Source organism: Sprattus sprattus, assembly GCF_963457725.1.
Source record: "Sprattus sprattus genome assembly, chromosome: 7".
NCBI lineage: Eukaryota > Metazoa > Chordata > Actinopteri > Clupeiformes > Clupeidae > Sprattus > Sprattus sprattus.
The window spans coordinates 19,759,330-19,779,565 of NC_137926.1; the positions used below are offsets into that span (position 1 = coordinate 19,759,330).

General features: G+C 43.1%; 1 protein-coding gene across 6 annotated transcripts; it reads left to right on the forward strand.

Moving 5' to 3' along the window:
• The first annotated feature begins 3,917 nt into the window (after positions 1 to 3,917).
• Positions 3,918 to 18,299, forward strand: tpm1 (tropomyosin 1 (alpha)). Of its 6 annotated transcripts, none has more exons than XM_080842360.1 (9): positions 3,918 to 4,167; positions 4,591 to 4,716; positions 8,769 to 8,902; positions 10,234 to 10,351; positions 10,828 to 10,898; positions 12,020 to 12,095; positions 12,394 to 12,456; positions 12,571 to 12,640; positions 17,144 to 18,299. In XM_080842360.1, exons 1-9 carry the CDS (start codon positions 4,054 to 4,056, stop codon positions 17,224 to 17,226), a joined length of 855 nt encoding a protein of 284 aa, XP_080698486.1. In that variant the 5' UTR covers positions 3,918 to 4,053; the 3' UTR covers positions 17,227 to 18,299. The 6 variants fall into 6 exon arrangements, with proteins under 6 accessions (XP_080698486.1, XP_080698485.1, XP_080698487.1 ...); XM_080842359.1 differs by lacking the exon at positions 4,591 to 4,716 and adding an exon at positions 4,876 to 5,001; XM_080842361.1 differs by lacking the exon at positions 17,144 to 18,299 and adding an exon at positions 13,640 to 15,162.
• The last annotated feature ends 1,937 nt before the right edge of the window (positions 18,300 to 20,236 follow it).

Genomic DNA, 20,236 nt, shown 5'->3' on the forward strand with positions numbered 1-20,236 from the left:
AATAGTGCAAGTTACAGAGAAATAAATAGTGCCAGATAAAATTAATAAAATGCTTTGGTAAAAAGAAAGGCTTTAAGCTGCCTTTTAAAGGTGTCTAGTGTGTTTGCTTGCCTAATATTAATGAGTAATGTGTTCCATAATTTTGGGGCGTAGTTGACAAAGGCTGCGTCACCAATCTTCTTATGACTGCTTCTGGTGACCTGTAACTGACCTGTATCTGATGATCGCAGTGTTCTAGCTGGTGTGTAGTTAGTAAGAGAGTTAGCAATGTAGCTAGGTCCTTTTCCGTTTAGAGCTTTGTATGTGAGGAGGAGGACCTTAAAGTCAATTCTAAAGGTAACAGGAAGCCAGTGTAAAGTAGCTAGGACAGGACTAATGTGTTCTCTCCTTTTAGTTTTGGTTAATAGTCTAGCTGCAGAGTTTTGAATGAGCTGGAGTCTTTCAGTTGTTTTCTTGGGAAGACCAGCGAAAAGGGAATTACAGTAGTCTAGCCGGCTCGATTTGAAAGCATGAATAAGCTTCTTGGCATCATTTTGGTTTATGTATGGTCGTACCTTTGCTATGTTCCTAAGGTGAAAGAAAGCTGTTTTGGTCACTTTGTTAATGTGGGAGTTGAAATTCAGATCTGAGTCAAGGATTACACCGAGACTTATCACCTCAGGTTTAATCCACCGGGTTAAACCTCCTAGATTCTTGATTAGCATCTCTCTTTTTAATTTGGGGCCGATAAGTAGGACTTCAGTTTTGTCCTCATTTAGGCCGGCACACAGGCACACAGTTAGTTTGAAATCATATTTATACTGCTTTTATTTTAAACGTGACATCCATGGCAGGACAAGTTTAAATGCACATGGCCTGACGTACTGAACCAAAATAACTGTGTACACTTAAACTTCTTTTGTGTGGGATTGAGTATGCGTGTGTGCACACTGATGTGCCTTACTTTCTTCCTTCTTCACACACTGTATTTAGAGTTTAAACTTTGTAGTTTGTAATATTGGTATTTGTAGTTTAATCTCTACAGTTTGTGCACTGAGCAATAATTGTTTCAAAAATGTCCACGATGGACATTGCATAACCATTCAAATTAAACAACCTCTTGTCACGAAAAAGATAACTTTGTTATTGTAATAGTCTTTGCGAACAGATACATTTTCTCTTTCGGGGCTGTTCAGTTGAGATTGCTAGTAACTCCATCTTGCCCTAGGCCTGAGGCAGCCTCTTCTGTGATTCACGGTGTCTAGATGCTAAAAAGTATTTTTAGTTGTTTATTTACATCAGATTTTCACTAAATGACCTTGTGGTTATTTATACGTTTCCAATATGCAAAATGAAAACATACCTAATACCTCATCATGAGACTTATTCTCATACCCGGAATGCCTCTGTGAGTTCAGCATGCCGGCCTTTAACCTCATCTGACAGACTCAGAATGAAAGAAGCTAGCAATTAGCAGCTCCAGTGATCAGCTCCTGTTACAATAGCAGGGAGTGGGGGAGATTCTCCGACTCAGCGGACTTTGCTGTGAATGACTGTCTGGGATTGTTTTCCTGGCCATGTATACAAAATCGCAAGCTAAATTTAAAGCTGGCAAAAAGTGTGTGTGATCTTCCACAGTGTACTTCAGAAAATAAAGTTTATGGAGTTGTAAAGTGAAATGGAGGCTGACCCCCATCTTTGTCTGTGCAGAGATAGGACTCCAGAGCCATGCAGCTGAAGGACTGTTTCCAGTGAGCTTTAATGAAAGTAAACTGCAGTGACACGTTCACAGCACGATGAAACCTTTCAAAAGAAAAGGGATGAAAGCTTCATTGACCCCTGCCTTTCAAACCATATGTGCTTTCCAATATCATTTTACAAAGTCTGTTTGCGAATGGAGGGGCTGGGGAGGGATGTGTGGTAAAATTTGGGGGGGGGAAATGTGTGGCTATTATTTTCACTGCCAGCTATTGTTTTGCCAGGGCTTCTCTGTCGGGGCTTGCATTAAGACCTGCGGGATCTTGAAAACCTTTTTAATATAAGCTGCCAGTCATACCCCCCCCCCACACACACACACACACGCACACACAAATCAGTCTGTATGCTGAATGCTTACTCATAAATGACTAGACAGCCAAGTCATCCCTGGGAGTAGATATACAGTCTGGCTGGCCTGAAAAGCTCTGCCCAGACTGGAGGACTTGGCCTTGACCCTGGGGCAGAACTGGCCCTGATCTGTTACATGTTGGCACGCCCATTCCAGTGTTGACTACTATCAGGTAAGAGGGTGTGGAATGCCAAGTTGTCCTACCAATACTAGAGCTTAGGAAGCTGTTGTTGAACCTAATCCAGAAGTGGACACTTCTCTAATGGCATGCCTTGTCAATGCTAAGATATGTATGCACATTACATGTCTAGCTCCATGAAGTGATAAATAAACGTGCCTATTGCATTCCCATGGGTATTTACAATGATCATATAAGGTACTGAGAGGTAAAGCAAAGGAAGAAAATGCCTTTGATGATTTTAGAGGCCTTCTGACATTGTGTTGATGCTCTGACCACATAGAAGAAATGTACAAATGGAGGCAGGTGGTAGAAGGAAGTCTAAAAATATATGCATCTTAAGGAGAGTGAGTAGGACATAAAGGACATGAAAAGATTGGCTTGAATGGCTTGCATTGTTTACTATTGAGTAGGGCAGGTTATTTATTATACCCCGAGTTAAAAGATACCACGAACAAGACTGTGCTTTTACTCATTTGCCTTTGTCTGGCTTTCTTTGTAATTACAGTACGCTTTTGTGTGGGCTTGTTGGAACTGAGATAGAACAAGACAGGCTCTGGCCGCAGTCACACAAAAAAGGAACATTGTTTATTTGGCTTCTATTATGGATTAAACGGCCACAGTACATATGAATAATCCAAAGTTAAAATGTCAATCCTCGATCATTTACTTCTGATCTGCACTGATTGATGTGACTTTCCACATAATGCCACTGCAAACTCCCACAGATTCTTCACTGGGACATTTCGGGACATGACAGTAAAGCCATCCCAGTGGACGTCTAACAGCTGCTTCTTCAAAACGACCTCGGGAGGTGTCATAGACGGAGAAGTCTGCATACCGATACAGAGCTGTTGGCCCCATCAAAAAAGCTTAAAGCAGACATCGAGCGCTAAGAGCCTGTTGGGTTCTCGGGCCATTATCATTTAGCCAGTCTGCACTTTTTTCAGGAATATTGTCTCAAGTGGCTGAGGACTCTTTCGCCAGCGGCTCACCATTTCCATCTGTAACACCTGACTAGTGCTAATAGGACACCACCCAGGAGGTCTTTTCACGAAGTTTGCATTCCTGTACTGGCGGTGGCTGTTGAAAAAGCCACGCGTTTGACAAAGGCGTCATCTTCCAGCGCTCTACAATAAGTTAGGCATTTCATATCAAACCATACAGCCATGTCAATGTCATAAAATCACAATCTGGCCTTCTAAAACATAGAACTCACTTGCTGTAAAAAATTAGTGGAAGCAATTAAGTTTTTATACTTCTTAGAGTAGAGTTTGTATGTGGGATAGCCTTTACAAAGGATGTTTGCCTTGGCTTAATGCCTTTACGGAAAGAAAATATAGTCCTCTGAAAAATGTTTACTCGTCTCGCCGGACTCCTGGTGCTTTTCACTCGGATATCTTCTTGTATTTTAACTCTGAGGCGTTAAGAATACGCTCAGCCGTCTAAAAAGCGTTCCCTCCTTGGAACATCACATCCCATATATAGTCATATCAACGGTCAAATGTTTGGCAACAGCGAATCACTTTTCACATCCATAGAAAAAACAGGGCATGGGGCAGGAACCCATAGGAGCCCTTTCCAAAAAAGTATTGGATGTCCAAAGGAATTCACTCGCTCACTTGTGGAAGTAGGCTACATATTTGACAGAGCGTCTGGCTAGTGCTTGCACTCCGGCTCAGCCACCAGTCCAACACAGTCGCTTCAGAGTAACCAGGCACTGCTTCACATCCCCTTTGGTGAACTTTTTTTTTGAATTTTGGGTGAAGCCAACAAACAATAATCAGCCATGGATGCGATCAAGAAGAAGATGCAAATGCTCAAGCTCGACAAGGAAAATGCCTTGGACAGAGCGGAGCAGGCTGAAACAGACAAGAAGACAGCGGAGGACAGGAGCAAACAGGTCGGCTTTATTTGGGGGAGATAAAAGTGTACCATAGAAAAGAACGAGGGATGGCATGGTATGCCAAGTAAACTTCTAAATCTCAATTTGAGCGGATTACCCATCCGGTGTGGATTTAGCCTTTATGGAAGATAGTTCAAAATGTGGAATGTAGTGGGGTTTTTTAACAGATGCATGTTTGAATGAGCTACTTTTGACTTTCTTGATGGGAAAATATCGTTTGCAGCTGATAAACTGCTTTTGTTAATCCGTTACGTGGATCATATTTAATATCTGTAATTAATTGTGATTTAATCCTCAACCTATATTGGCTATGCGTTTTACGCATAAACGTGATTACATTGCAATAAAATAGATGTAGCTGCATTGATTTGTTTTGATTTATGTCTATGTCTAATGCTGATTGTTTACGTGCATGTATAGTTAGAGGATGAATTAAGAGAGCTGGAAAAGAAATTGCGTATAACCGAAGATGAGAGAGATAAAATACTTGAGGAGTTCCAGTCCGCTGAAGAAAAGTTGCTGGGCGCTGATGCGACGGCCAACAAGGTATTCTGCGTGCTGGTCTTAACCTACTTATAATTTTGCTGCCTCTTTCTCTGTCTCCTCTCTGTCTCTGTACATTGCCTCCCTCGCGTCCTCTGCGCGCACACGCTTTGCTTCCTGCTGATCACCCTTCTGACCTATCACACGCAAATAAAAAATCAGCTCGAGGATGACTTGGTAGCACTGCAGAAGAAGCTAAAAGGCACTGAAGATGAATTGGACAAATATTCTACGTCCCTTAAAGATGCCCAAGAGAAACTGGAACTTGCAGAGACGAAAGCCACAGACGTAAGTATAAAGGGTCACACCGGAATGCCACACCATTCTCACTGTTCACTGCTTTCCCCACAAATTGTCCATATTTCCAAGTTGCCTGCTGTGTGAAGTGACAGTTCTTAAACCGTGTCCCTGCTACATAGGCTACTGTAACATGTACGATATAAGGCCACAATCTAGTGTGGACAAACCCTGTCTTAAGGGCTGTCATGTCACAGGAGGTGTTTTCTGTGCAGTGCATGTTTATAAGTGGTGTCACCGGTCAAAGAGTCACCTTTCACCGTCGTAAAGGATGTGGTTTTCTTTTGGTGGTATTAGTCATATGAGCTGCGTAACATTTGACAGAGTTACTACTACAACTGCCTTGAAATACAAGCAGCATTTTTACTTTATTGCCCTTCAAGAACATTAAATAGATGCTGAACCATCTCAACTGGATTGTAGCCCGATACATTTAGCCCAGGACTTTATATGGTAAAGACTGCCATTTGGGCAGTCCCCTTCAAAATGGTTGACCTCCTTTTTTCTTTTTTTTTAAACGCTTTCTTCCCATTTTAGGTCCTGTTTTGGTTTCCAAAAAGACATCTTAAGTTCGATTTTTAAATTGCTAGGCTCAGACGCAACGCAACACTTGAGGGAAATTGTGGTTATGTATTTTCAGTGGCTACACCCTGATCCGAGAGCAGAGAACCCATCTGCTAATTAACATCCCAGACTGGAGAGTCACAGTTAAAAAGGTCGATAGTATCATTAAATTATGGGTCACTGGGCAAAAATGATTTTAGGAAGAACTCCATTAAAGGAATGCTATGCTGGCTATGTGTAATATGATCGGGAAATTACAGGTCATACTAAATGAATGCCAGATTTGTATTGCCGATTTCTCTTTCATGTGCTATCCAGTCGTGCAGGAGTACTTATCAAGTGTCATTTGATGTGTCTAGCAAAGTGAACCCCTAAATCGCACCAAATTAGGGCAATATGACTTTTAAACCTGACATTATATAGGCCTAAAGTGCCACCTATTGGTGTAAATGAGAACTATAACTTCAAGAAATATCTTAAGTTTTCAATTAAGCGTAAATTCTTGAGCCGACTTGTACGTGATGTATGTTATTTAGCCAATCGTAAATGTGTTTGATTATTGTTTTTGTTTTCATTTTGATTTTGGTGATGCGGTTACGTAATTATGTCAAACCTAATCTCTGTGTTGATCCCAGTCAAGAGCGCAGTATATTTTTTCCTGCACAGCGCAAATAAATACAGCAGAGGGCGCACAATAACATTACGCAGGTCGTAATAGCCTACCTACTGAAATGCATCAGGTTAATGAACGGTAATACGAAGGCATGACATAGTAAAACATTTTTTTTTAAATACAAGAACCATACAAATTTCTCAACTTTACATCAACCACCATTTTAAATACATGATATAAAAACAATAGCCTTGTTAAATGTAGTGTATAAGTTCTTATCTAATACTCGGCTATGAAAACATGGTTACTTCCGGTGTAATGCAGGCGTTGCTGAGCGTCTCGAGGCAAGCACAGCGTAGAGCAGCTATTTAGTCAGCGTCTTGCATTCCAGGGCGTTAAGACGCTCCGTGGAAATTTTAGGGAAATTCGCCTAAACCGACTATTTTAAGACAGAGCCAGCGTAATGGCGGGACTAACATCTCTGGAAGCCGTAAAACGAAAAATAAAATCTTTGCAACAGCAAGCAGACGGTGCTGAAGAGAAAGCCGATCGGCTGCAGAAGGAGTTGGGTTTGGAGAGGAAATCCAGAGAAACAGTAAGCCTTCAATGATTCATTTGATACAAAGTAATGCCGGTAGTGATTGTACCCGCCTCTTCTCTTTTTTCTTTGGAATCTATGGCATCTTCGCAATCACCGTCATTTCATTGGTGATGCAATGTCAGATATGTTTGTGGGCACAGTGAGAGTAGGCGAGGATACTAAGCAAGATGATGTGGTGCTTTGACATAGCGGAATTTGCGTTGCACCCTGCTGTGCCGCTCACCAGCTAGTTAACCTGCTAAATATAACCTGCACACGCCTTATTATTTATCCACAACAACAGATTATCTTTTCGACGGGCTACAGAGACATGCATAGCCTACATTTGACTTTCCGCGGTGGTTTTAGGGCCGTGTGAAATACTGAGCGTTAGCCCCACCAACTTTAAACCTGTTATCAAATAGATTGCTAGTCGCAGCGTCTAGCCCAGTGTCATGAGTCGTGAGCATCTTCATAAACAGTCGTTAAATTCATTAAAGCGTGCTTCAAAATCGCTCTGGACTGGGCCTCTCGGTGGTTGAACGTGTTTTGCATATTTCCTATAACTCCATCTGTACGAATACTGGTGGGAAATGTGACCATTACACCGGCAAAACACGCGTTATTAATCACTTTTCAGTAAGCTGAGAGGTTGCAAGATGGCATTCCAGCAACATAGCTTGTTGTGATGGGAATGATGAGGTTGTTGGATTGATCTTGGCCCGGAGGCCTTTGAAGGTTTAAGACTGTTTTAAACGCAGCCTCAGCTACTCCGTGGGCTCGGTGGAAAGCCTTTTGGGACCTGACAACCAACGTTTTAAAGTTAGTTTGCCATATAAGGACAAACGACATATAACGACTCATGACGCTGTGTCGCACCCTCACACAGTAAGGGGGACCCACCTTGTTCTCTCTGATGCTACGGTCACAGCCTTTCCCGCTCTCTAACTAAGACAGGTTTTCTTTGCAAGAATCTACCAACATGGGTAGTTAAGATGCACATTATTGTAAGTTGGTTACGTCTATTTAAAAACCTCTGTAAGGGTGTGGTCTGTGAGCGGACCAGAGAAGCAGATGAGATACTGTCAGTTTATCTTTGTGTTACGTCCGCATATCTCAGTTGACGACACAAGATGCACTTTGCCCCCACGCTCCAAACAGCACGTGCTTGAGGCCTCTGTATAGGAGTCTCCAGCAGAGTTCAGCTCCATTATGACGCCAGGAAGTGGATCTAGCATACAGCTTGATTGTGTCTCACACGGAGTCCAAGCCACAATTGCTGTGCAAATAGCTGATATCTTGCGTTAGGATGACTCTTATATGCCCAGTCAAATTTACTGGGGTTTGGAAATAATTGGCCACCTGTAGTTTTATGACCTTTAAGATAAAAAACTTTCTGTGGCGTATGATTAGAGGTTGCACGAGAGAAAGAAGTTGAAGTTAATAAAACAAGCAGGACTGATTCCCCAGGACAGGCCTGTGGTGCCTCTGAGGCAGTGAGTATGAGCCACAGCAGCCCACAGTGACTTCAGCTTCTTCCTCGTTAATGCTCTCTCAAGAGGCCAGTAATAATGCACAAAGCTCAGCCCTGCCCGGCCCTCCCTCAACAGTTACCACTGCCAGCACACACACACTCTATGCTGTGTGTGTGTGTGTGTGTGTGTGTGTGTGTGCGCGTGTGTGTGTGCGCGCAATGTTGGAGAGGCCTCTTGGCCTTTTTCGCTCCTCTGTTGACAGATTACTTAAGGAGCTGGCCATAAAATGTACATGCTGTTCGATCAGCTCAAGTCAGACCCACCTACTAATGAGGACCATAAGCGTGCCAAAAGTTAACCACATTCTTTACATCCAGACCTACCATTGAATTGTGTATAAATGTGTGTGTTTGTATTGGTGTGTTGGATTGTCCATATGTGCCGGTCTGTGGGTCTTCTCAGGCCATGCACACGGCATGTGCCTCTACAGTCATACTCAGGTGGTCTCCTTGCTATGCTCTTGTAGGCCGAGGGGGATGTGGCCTCCCTGAACAGACGCATCCAGCTGGTTGAGGAGGAGCTGGACCGTGCTCAGGAACGTCTGTCCACCGCTCTACAGAAGCTGGAGGAAGCCGAGAAGGCCGCAGATGAGAGCGAGAGGTGAGAAAGGGGTGGGGGGCTGGGGAGGGCTTGAAGGGAAGGTGCAAGAGGCTGAGGAGGATCACTGGCATAGAACCACAGGTTTATTGCACCCATTTTGTTTTTACCTTTTCTTATTATGTGATTGCACAAGCATACATTACTTTTAAATGTAATACTATGCGCTGCATGGGGCTACGTTAGGCATTGTAGATGAGGTGGAAAAATCCATGACTCTAGGCACTCACTTTTGGATTCCTTGGATCAAGTTTAGTTTAAAGTGTCCTATGACATTAATTCCCGCCATATTGGATTTTCCGCCATCTTGGATTTTATCAAACAATTAAAGTTATGATGGCTTTGCGATTTGTGAGAGTGTTCACCCATTACAGCCAATCAACCTTTTTGGGTCACTTTTATTTCTTTTCTCTGTCTCGATCTTTTTTTCTCTCTATTGAAAGCTCTATTCTCTCTGTCTTTATCTCTTTAGTTCCTCCCACTGTGGTTTCACTTTTTAGCTCTTGACTTTTTTCTTTTGAGAAAAACCTAACAGTGTGCCACCACTTCCTCCGCAGCCTCTCAGAGCTACTGAAACCTGCTCTGAGTGGAAGCAGGCCTACATTCACTCATTAACTTAAAGACATGTGAACGTTTTTTAAAAGCATTGAACCAGGAAAGGGTGGGGAGGAAAAAAAACAAGTGATTTCATTCAGGCCCCTTAAAAATTGATCATGACTTTCTATGAAGGCAGTGTCTGTTGTTGCAGCTGAAACGTTTTCCACAGCAATAATTTGACACGAAAGGTGATGTATGTGTGCTGTGAGGCCAGTCATTGTGAGCGTGCCCGAGGAAGTTGAGGCTCGGCTGCTGGTGTTTATTGGCAGCCTGCGCAGACGTGAGCTGGTTAAGGATAAACAGCCAGGCCACGAATAAACAGCGATTCACGGGGCACAAGGCCGTGTTTCCCTGTCTTTGTTTGGAAGCACACACTGGCCCTCTGTGCTCTCCAGGGCCTGCTGCCTAAACATAGGCCCACTGTGTGTGTGGACCTGACCTGGCTTTCATGTGCGAGTGACATCGCAGTGTGCCCCCCTCCCCCGCTCTATCGTCCTCTTACTCATTTCCAGCCAGTTAGGACTGCTGGTAGTGTAATATTTTATGTTTTCTATGTCTGCCCACTGGATTGTTTGAGTGAGAGTGTAGGTGGTTGCCGGCAGGGCTGTTGCCATGGCATCTTCACAGATTTGCTGTGTGGAGGTATTGACTGGGGTCAAGTTCCAGTCACATCAAGAGGCCTGACTTATAATGCGTTCTGCGTTCTCTCCCTCCCTCACTCCCTCACCTGTCTCCAGAGGCATGAAGGTCATTGAGAACAGAGCTCAGAAGGATGAGGAGAAGATGGAGCTGCAGGAGATCCAGCTGAAGGAGGCCAAGCACATTGCAGAGGAGGCCGACCGCAAATATGAGGAGGTTGGTGCCCTCTGCCAATATGCCCTGTAACTGATCCCCACTGTGCAGCCAGACATATGTCACCAACTCCAAGCCTGATGACCGTTTGTAAATAAACAACCACCCCCATCACGCATAGCTACTACCGGCTCTTACATACTCTAGGTATAACCTTACATCACCACTGCTCGTTCCTGTTCCAAGATTCCTCATAGTTTAAAGCAGCTGTGTGTATTTCTGGTTTAAGAGTCCACCATCTATGTGCTGTGTAAGCTCAGACACATTGGTGTGTATCTATTTCAGCATACATCATCAGCAGCAGCAATTCATTTTTCATTCTAGGTGTCTAGCAACATTTGAATGATGTACTTTTTAATATTATTTCTTATATTCTTTTGGATATTATGGATGAATACCGAAACGCTTCAGCATACCCAGTGTTGTTACCATTAAGGCTGGTTAGGTAGGCTGTAACTAGTATGTGGTCTGCTTGGTAGGTTGCCCGTAAGCTGGTGATTGTTGAGTCTGAGCTGGAGCGCACGGAGGAGCGTGCTGAGCTGGCTGAGAGGTAAGATGGAGGACCGATGGAGGCCTTGCCCTGATTCGGACCCCAGGCCCTGATTCGGACACCCTGCCCTGTTTTAGTTTATATTTATGACAATTGATCACTTGTTGTCAGATCAATTCATTAGAGATTAAACCATTAAACTTTGTGAAGTGTATTATTATCGATTTGCTGCATGTGCTAGAGCAACTGAAACACTGGTGTTGCTGTACCCCTAGTGTACTCTGTGTAGCTGCAGTACATTGCTCATGCATAACACCAATCTGCTGCATGTCGCTGATAGTTTACCCCACCACAAAGAAGCAGCTGTATGTTTGACCTGTGGTGTACCAACAACTGGTATGCTAACTGTTTTAACGGCCATGACTACTGTTTTTGTTTTGTTTGTTTTGTTTGTGCATGGACTATTAACACGCATGTCTCCTGCGAATTTGAATGGCCTTGCCTTCGTCACGCCCTCCATTAACAGAATGGTCCGGCAATCAGAGGAGGAGGTCAGGGTCTTGGACCAGGCCACAAAGTCATTACGAGCCTCAGACGCACAGGTACTACATGGCCAATGCTCTCTAACCCGTGCCTCTCCTGCTCTCCTTCTCCTGTGCTGCTGCCATAATAGCTGCCCCGCTGGGAAATGCTTTTTTCTCACTCACTGCTTGCACTCTCTGTCTGGCTTCCTTGCCTTCTTTTTTTTGCCCTGTTTTTATTTTGTTTATTTTGAATCTCTGTGTAGTTTTGCCCCTCTAACCTAGCAGGAATGCTGCATGATTAACGTCATTAGTATCAAAAAGGTGTGTCTGTGTGTGTGTGAGTGTGTGTGTCTATGTGTCTGTGTCTCTGTGGGTGTGTGTTTGTGGCACGATATTTTTCTTGTGACATTCCTGCTGTGTTTGGAGTTTCTGGGCTCCCTTACATTTTAATTGCCCTGGTCTTATTCTTTTTATTCTTTGTTATTTTTTATACTTTTTTTTCTCTTTCTCTCTACCTTTCTCTCTCTCTCTGGCTCTCCCTCTCTCCTTTTTCCAACCTGCTTCTGTTATTTCCCTGGTCCTCCCATCTATCCCCTGCTATTTGTGCTCTCCTCCTCCATTCTTCTCTGCACCCCTCCCTCTCGTGTGAAACTCCAGCAAATGCACTGACCTTGAGGAAGAGTTGAAAACCGTGACCAACAATCTGAAGTCCCTGGAGGCCCAGGCTGAGAAGGTAGGTGTCCTGCCTCCTGGCCTCTCCAAGTCCTGCTCAGTGCACTGGCCAGGAGAAGCTGAAAGTGGACAGCATTGTACTCCGCTTTGGATTTTAATGATGTCTGCTCAGTGCTGTCTTTTATGAAACGATACCAAAACTTGCACTGTAGTGTTTACTGTGAACTCTTTGGTAACTTGGCTGTCTGCAGCAGCACACCTGGGGGCGGTGAGGGGGATCCCCCACCCTATATAGGGAGTGCCTCCTCAGGAATGTGGTGACACTCCTGACATTCATGTCATTTGCGTTCCACCCACAGTACTCACAGAAGGAGGACAAGTACGAGGAGGAGATCAAGGTCCTCACCGACAAACTGAAGGAGGCAAGTTTTACTGCGCCTCACCTTTGGAGTATGACCTTTATGTGTAGATTGGGTGGATGTCTGCCAGAAGGAGTGAGTGAATGAAACAGTTTGTGTGATTCTTGTGTCCCACAGGCTGAGACTCGTGCTGAGTTCGCTGAGAGATCAGTAGCCAAGCTTGAGAAGACCATTGACGACCTGGAAGGTATGACTTTCTGCCCTTTCACTTATACATGGGTTCCTCTGAACTCGGATGTAAAGCCAAGAGTTCGGCCACATGGATAATTCAGTCAGTTTCACTCTGGTTTTCAACCACAGTCTAGACAGAAACGGTCACACATAATCAAAAGCTCCCCTTAATATTCTATAAATCATAACTGCTTTAGCCTTTTCACCTTTCTCTCTGCTAATTGAGCTATATTGAAGGATTCTTCTCTTTCCTCTATTGTAAATGTTTCCAATAAGCAAAGCTCTCATTGGTTCACATCCTCTCCCTCATGACCGGAAACGTCAAACAAGTAGCGCTGATGACACAGGAAGCTTCATGTTGACGTTTTTATGACTAGGCTACTTTGTGTTTCATGCCCTTAGTGTTGTACGCACCGCTGACTTGACACGGTTACAGAGTCAGAGTCGGTTTCATAATTAGGTCCTAGGCTGTGGTGTTTCCACTTAGTTAAGAGCTATCTGATTTATGGCTGCAAGGCTCAAAGTCCAGCCTTCCACAGCAAGGATGCAAGAATCTCTCACAGAGATGCCGGTTCAGTTATTGACTCCTAGGAATCTGCGTGACTGTAAATGGGTGCAGTAAGGTTTGGAGGTCGCTGGGTTGTGCCAGTATTTCCTGGTCCTCTTAAGGAATTTGACAGGGCCTCTCGTCATATTTGCAACCCCTCTGTGACGTTCCACAACCACTTCCTGCTTTTGTTTCTCCTTTTTATTATAATTTGTTTTTCTACTTTCACTCTCTGTTTCTCCCCATCATCCTCTGTCTCTCCTGCTGTCTCCTTGTCTCCGCTTGTCTGGGCTGCTCACGCTGATTTCTGCCGCTGGATTGGACACTTCACCACCTCCTTCATTGTCCACCGCCACCTCCTCGTCCTCTTCTCCCTCTCCCCAATCTTTTCTCCGCCACCACCACCACCCCTCTGTACCCCTCTCCGTCCACCACCCTGCTGCAATCCCCAACCCACTCCACCCACAGACGAGTTGTATTCCCAGAAACTCAAATACAAAGCCATCAGCGAAGAGCTGGACCACGCTCTCAACGACATGACTTCAATGTAATTCATCCTCAGCCGTGTCTGCTTGTGCCTCTCTTGCCTGTTGTCGCCCCTACCCCAACCTCAATAACGTGCCCCTCTTCCCATCTCCATCTCTCCCACACTGACCTTTTGACTCTTAAACTGTTCCTCCTTTCCCCCCAGTCTCCATCTTTCAAACCATCATCTGCTACTTCTGTTCTCACAAGGTGGCAATGGCTCCTAGTTCTGTATCTTCATTGCTGAATTGGTTAGAGCTGTAATGGGCTAGTTTCATGATGTATACGGTCTTGCCATAAAAGCAAGAACAGAGTGTTCAGTGTAGTTTTTTTTTTTCTTTTTGTTTTCTTGGAGGTAGTTGGCAAGTTGTTCCCTCTCTCTCTCTCAGCAGGGCTGCTGATGGCTGAGTCATCAATTCTTGTAGATAAGGAAAGATGCCTTTTTAAATGGATTACAGCTGAAGCCATATTTTTATATATTTTTTAGTTTGTTATGCTTTTGCGAGAACAGAAACTGGCAATGATGTGGAATAATGTTTTTAGAAATTGCATTACTTTTTTTACTGGAAAAGTAATCTCTGGTCATTTTAATAAAGTCATATCTCATCTCACACCATTCATATGAATGTATTTGCCCCCCACCTCCCCTTATGGTGTTATGGTGACCTTTTTGTCAGCCCTTAAATACTGAATGCCAGGGCTGTGTTGAAATGCCCTAGATGGGTAAGCAGGTGGCATTTCAATAAAAAGAGTTCTACTCTGTATATACCAGATCCACTTCCTGTAACCCAGAAGTGAGTGTATGAGTGTGTGTGTGTGTGTGTGTGTGTTTCAACTCTGCATACTCCTCCTGAGTGACTCGGCTCCTTCATTACTAATGCGGTCTACTTCAGATCAGAAGAGAGGCCTCCTCCTTCAGTGTGGTCAGTTGAAGCTCTTCTCTGTCTGAGTTTTTTTTGTTTTGTTATTCCCGTTATCATTGAGTGCTAGGCTGCTTTCTCTATGTCCATAATGGTGTAAATGCAAGAAAGGAGTTTTGTTCTGTGACCATTATGGGTGAAAAATGGTAATAAGGCTCATTTTGATAGCATTTTCTGGCTACATAGCTTGCAAGGAAAATGTTGATTTTGTCACCCTTAAAGTTCTGTGTGTGTGTGTGTGTGTGTGTGTGTGTGTGTGTGTGTGTGTGTGTGTGTGTGTGTGTGTGTGTGTTTTTTCACTTGAGAAAAGGCACTTTCCCTAATACTCCATAGGGCCCTTCCATCATTTTGTCTCTACTTCTTTTCCTCCACACAGATAAATTGTTTACTCTTCACATCTCCAAAGACGCCTCTTCTCGAGCCGAATGGCCTCTCTGTCCCTCCCTCTCTCTGCCCCTTCCGCTCTCTGTCCCTCCCTCTCTTACACCTGCCTTCCCTCTGTTTCTCTCCCTTTTACATACTCCCTCCCTCTTTCTTTTCTGTATTTTTCTTTTCTTTTTCTGTGACACCATGTGTCCACACCTGACCATCCCCATTGTGTGTCACACTTATTGTACAGAACCTTTCATTCACTCTGAGTTGTGTATAAATAAAACATTCTTCCTTGTATTTAAACCTACCTCTCTCGCTTTTATTTCATCCTTTCCCTTTTACCTGTTTGTGTGTTCACATTCTTTTCTCATTGTGAAAATGGACAAGGAAATGTATTTAAACCCCTCAGAAGCTCCACCACCAGTCACAGTGCATATTTGCCATTACTTTTACACTCTATGCCAAGTAAGCGTTCATTGTTTATGGGTAGGTTTGAGCAGCCGTTATGATTATCTATTACTCAGGAGCATTTAATGATGTTACTGCAATCTATCGTTACTGGCCTCTTTAGTGGTGAAGAGAATTTTTAAAGGAAGGACGGTGTCCAGATATTTTACATGCAGTGCAAATCCTGTATTAGTGCCTATTCAAATCATGTGGGTTTGTATGACCAGCGCTTCCAACAAGGGACTCTGTCCTCCCAACTGTTCGTATCAGGAGACAAGATTGAAGCTGGCGCTGGCTACCTGCTGCTAGAACACTTTAGGTCATTCAGTCTGAAGTGAAGTGGGGATCGTGGCCTAAGGTTTGATATCACCTATACCACTACCATATATAGAAACCTATTTGCCCTTGGCTGGTGTGTAGGTAAGACTGCTGTGAAGGCAAGATGAGATAGGGTCTTCATTTCCTTCAGACATATGTACTTTTTGCCAATTTGATCCTCTGTTTGCACTATGAAGTACAGCATTAGTGTTAATAACTCCCCAATCAGGCCCTCCCTCAACAGAGAATCCTCTCGTTCTTATTGATTGAGTCACTCATTCTTTCGCAGTCTCTCTCTCACTCTCACTCTCATAAAATATTGTAAACACACAGCACTAAATGTGGTCCAGTAAATAATGGCTGTCCTGTCTCTACTGGTTCTCAATAAGTCAGTCGGTGATTTTGTGAGACCCTGTGGTAGTTTGGGTGGAACAGCTGTCACCTCGTCAGCCAGGTAATGAGTGACTCGCCTGCTGTGTCCACAAAGTCACAAGTGTCTCCGTGTCTTCAGCCATCATCCCTCAATAGTTGTAACCGTGTCCCGTATTAACCGTCTTATTGACCACATGTAAAAATACCAGTGGATGTGAACTAATACCCCTTTAACACGCAATATTCTCTCTTGCTGAGTCTTCTCTGCTGTTCTGATTTGTCCTTCACTCTGTGTTTTTTCTCTCTTTCTTCCTTTCACCTGCTCTCCGACTGATGCGCTGCTTCTCCCTCTCTTCCCTTTACCTGCTCTCTGACTGATGTGCTCTGCTAGATCGCCTCTACCAGCAACTTGAGAAAAACCGCCTCCTCTCTAATGAACTAAGACTGGCCTTGAATGAGGATTAAACTTAACCTGGATGTTTTGAGTCCTAACTACTGGTTTTATATACATAACACACCTTCATACGAACAGCGTGTCCGAATTGAGATGAACATTGTATTTTGAAAACATATACAACACCTTGTATCACTCCAAAAAAGTTGTTGTAAACTCTCTACTGTTTGTTTATTGATACACACTTTAGGAGTAATGCATCATCTCCAACTTAACAACCTGTTCATATTAAGCATGTTCAGTGTTGGGAGATGAGATGGGTGTGCTGCAAGGCTTGTTTATTGGTTTTGCAAAAGGACAGAGACCGCAAAAAGTTCTGTCCCACTTTGGCTAGCTTATTATGCATGAATGTCTGGATTAACGGTGACACTCAAGTAAGCTATATGACATCACTGTGGAATTTACAAATGGCTGATAATTTAACTGTACTGCCTGGGCATTTATAGAGTGCTAAAAAGGGAAGCAAGTGTGCTTATGGATCCATCTGCATGCATTGTTTTTTTTTTTTTAAATCATGTATGTCATATTTAAGATGTGTGTTTTTTTTATTTGATGTTCTAACAGAGAAACTCGCACACGCTAAAGAGGAGAACATCGAAATGAACCAGATGTTGGACCAAACTCTAATGGAGTTAAATAATATGTGAGCCAGTGGTCTGCCTCCCCACCCCACCCGCACCCCATTCCAGTTCCCCACCTGGGTCCACCTCCACCTTTATTCCTGTATGTTTGCATTTGTGTTAAAGATTTGTGGTTATTTTGCACCTCGCTTGCCATGAACTCTGCACCCTGCCCCCCTGCCCCTTTCTTTGCGCCTCACTGTGGAGAGCAGCTAACTAGGCGCTTTACCTTTACCCTGTTTGCACCATTCCTGCTTTTTAGCAGAGTCCAGCGAAAGAGCAGAGAAGGAAGGTAGACCGAGAAGAAGAATCCTTTGGAAAGGGCCAAAATAGAGTAACGCTATCACTCAGCCCAACCAATTTCTAAGCATCATCATAATGATGTCTGCATTTTGTAGTACTTTGAGTTTCTCCCCCCCCCCCCCCCCCCCCGACATCTTAGCATTGTGACAAATGATCAGGTGGAAGAACATGTGCCATTTATGGTATGACTGATAGGATGACTAAAAATTGTAGTACATATAAGGAATTGGGCGCACGTCATTTCATTCTGGTCATGCACATACTTTGATCATTTCCACGATAAAATGGTATAAATATTTTGCACTTAAATCCAAAATTATGCACATAATTGTTGTTGTTTGAAATTCAGTACTTAAAAAGGAAATTTTCATGTAAGGTTTAATTTTTTTTATTGATATTTTCTGAAGTGTGCATTAAATCAGTTGTGTACACTGGTGCTACTGTGAAAGCAAGTGTTAAGCAGCTTGTTGCTAGGTAGATATAAGTTATTGCCAACATTCCAGTACCATCATTTGGATTGTAATTTAGTTGTCATTAGTTTTGTGCCAAATCTTGGTCCTAGACACAAAGGGACTTTCCTACACTCCAAAGGTTTTTTTTTTATTGTTATTATTATTTATGATTTGTTTTTGACTAAAAACTCAAAACAAAATGTATGGCAGCATTATTTTTTTGCAAATCCATTTGGGGTTTTCTTCATGCTCATGGTTCGAAACATTTTGTCTTTATTTTACTGTTTTAAATGTAGATGTTGAAATGTATGTCGTAAATGAAATGTATAAAGGTAATAAATATAAATAAACCACACAAGTTTGAAGTTTTTTAAAGGCTGTTGGAAAACTGTTGTGCAGTCTTCATCTTTTTTTTTCTTGGATTGAAGACCATCATTGCATAAGATGTCAGAACCTGTGCTGCCTTTGCCCATCAAGTTGGGTATGATAACAGTTGAGCGTTAGGGTACTGTTAACAAAATCTACTGGGCATATCTCCCCTTTTTTATGACATTTAGTCTCTTGGCCTGGGCTTCCACTCAGCTGAAAATGAAGCCGATTCCCACGGCCAGCCTCAGAGCGCTGTGCATGAAGAGGTCAAGGAGAAGGGGGGTATTTATACAAGTCATATTATAGAATCTAATCTAGCTGTTAATCTTCCATTAGTGTGGCAGCTAAGTGTTTGGGTTGCATGCAGGGATGGCAGGTAATTACAGGGTGTTGTTTATAGCACAGCGCCTGGTCACCTTTTAATGCCTTATTAAAAAGTTCAGACCGCGTACGTCAAATCTGTCTGTTCTTCTGTACAAGCTGACCTTGAACATCAGTGGTATCAAATTCATCTTCGTGTTTTCATTGAAGATTTTTTAAGGTTTGACGTGCTCAAGCCATAAAACCTCAGGGCTCTTGGTTCCATTGTTCACTCGTTCATATTCCCACTTATTGTGATTGTTCTTGAAGTGGCCACTCTGTGGTTTTAACAGGGTACATTTGCACTAAAGGCAAGGTCAACTTCTATTAAGGTCTGGGAGGATATAATGGGGGAAAAAAGCTTATCAGTGTTCAGGCTTTCCAAGCACTTTCCCATTGCCAGTGTTAACGGGTAAGGACGGATCCTAACCTTCAGTGGCACACGTGACTTTTCTGTAGCGTTCCTTTCTTGAAGCCTGTGTGGTATGCCTCCTGAAAGTTGCCCAATATAGTAGCAGTCACACTCACTCTGGAGCAGTCATGGTCCTACTAATATGCTCTGGTGTGATTGTGCTTTGTTGTGTCACCCCTAGTTGGATTGAAAAATAATGTCTACGTTAGGTAGAGCATTATTGAATTCATCAATAATATAATTTAATTTAATTTATATAACACCAAAACAATAAAACGGAGCCCAAGGCCTGAACCCCCTTAGGGCAAGCACAATGGCAATGGGCAAGGAAAGCAGGGTGGGCATCTGCTGGAGCCAGCCTGGTAGAGATATAGAAAGAGAAATAAGGGGAGGGGAATCATGACATGAAATCATACATGAATCAGGATGAGCATGCTAGCATGCATGTGGTAAATGAACACAATGTACAAACATAACATGGGACATACATGATGCATACTAAATTGATGGGGGCAGAGTATTCAAGTATAGTAGAACTGCTTAGTGGGTATATTATTACAAGGGTAAGAAGAGTAATATAACAAAAAAGTATGGTGATGGTGGCAATGATTTACAATGCAGGTAAATGCTAGCACAGATTATGGGGTAGAATAATTGTGTGACAGTGTGGTGGGGGTGAGTAGTGGTAGGCGGAGGGCTTATGCAAGTGCATCAGGAGGAGAGACTACAGCAGCATCCCACACTAAAGGTAGTGTAGACTAGGAGGAGAAGAAAGAGACATTAAGTGGGTAGAGTTCGGCCACTAATGTGTGAATATGTACTAAATGGATATGGTGATGAGGAACAATATTTTCACAAGCATCACAATTTGCGAGCAAAGAGAGAAAATTTGGGTTAGTAAACATCAATTTGATAAACAGATAAAGGGATACATTTAGGTAAACAATTAACAGTAGGTAATATGGCCTCTTTTTCAGTATCAGCATTAGCATAATATTATATTGAAGGAAATTAAGAGGCTACCCTGCAAGGTTTATGGGTATTTAGTTTCCATTTAGTTTTGATGGAGTATGTTTAGGTGTGGTTGGCTGACACGGTGCATGCCAATTTTAGTTAGGGTAGCAAGGGAGGCAGGATACAC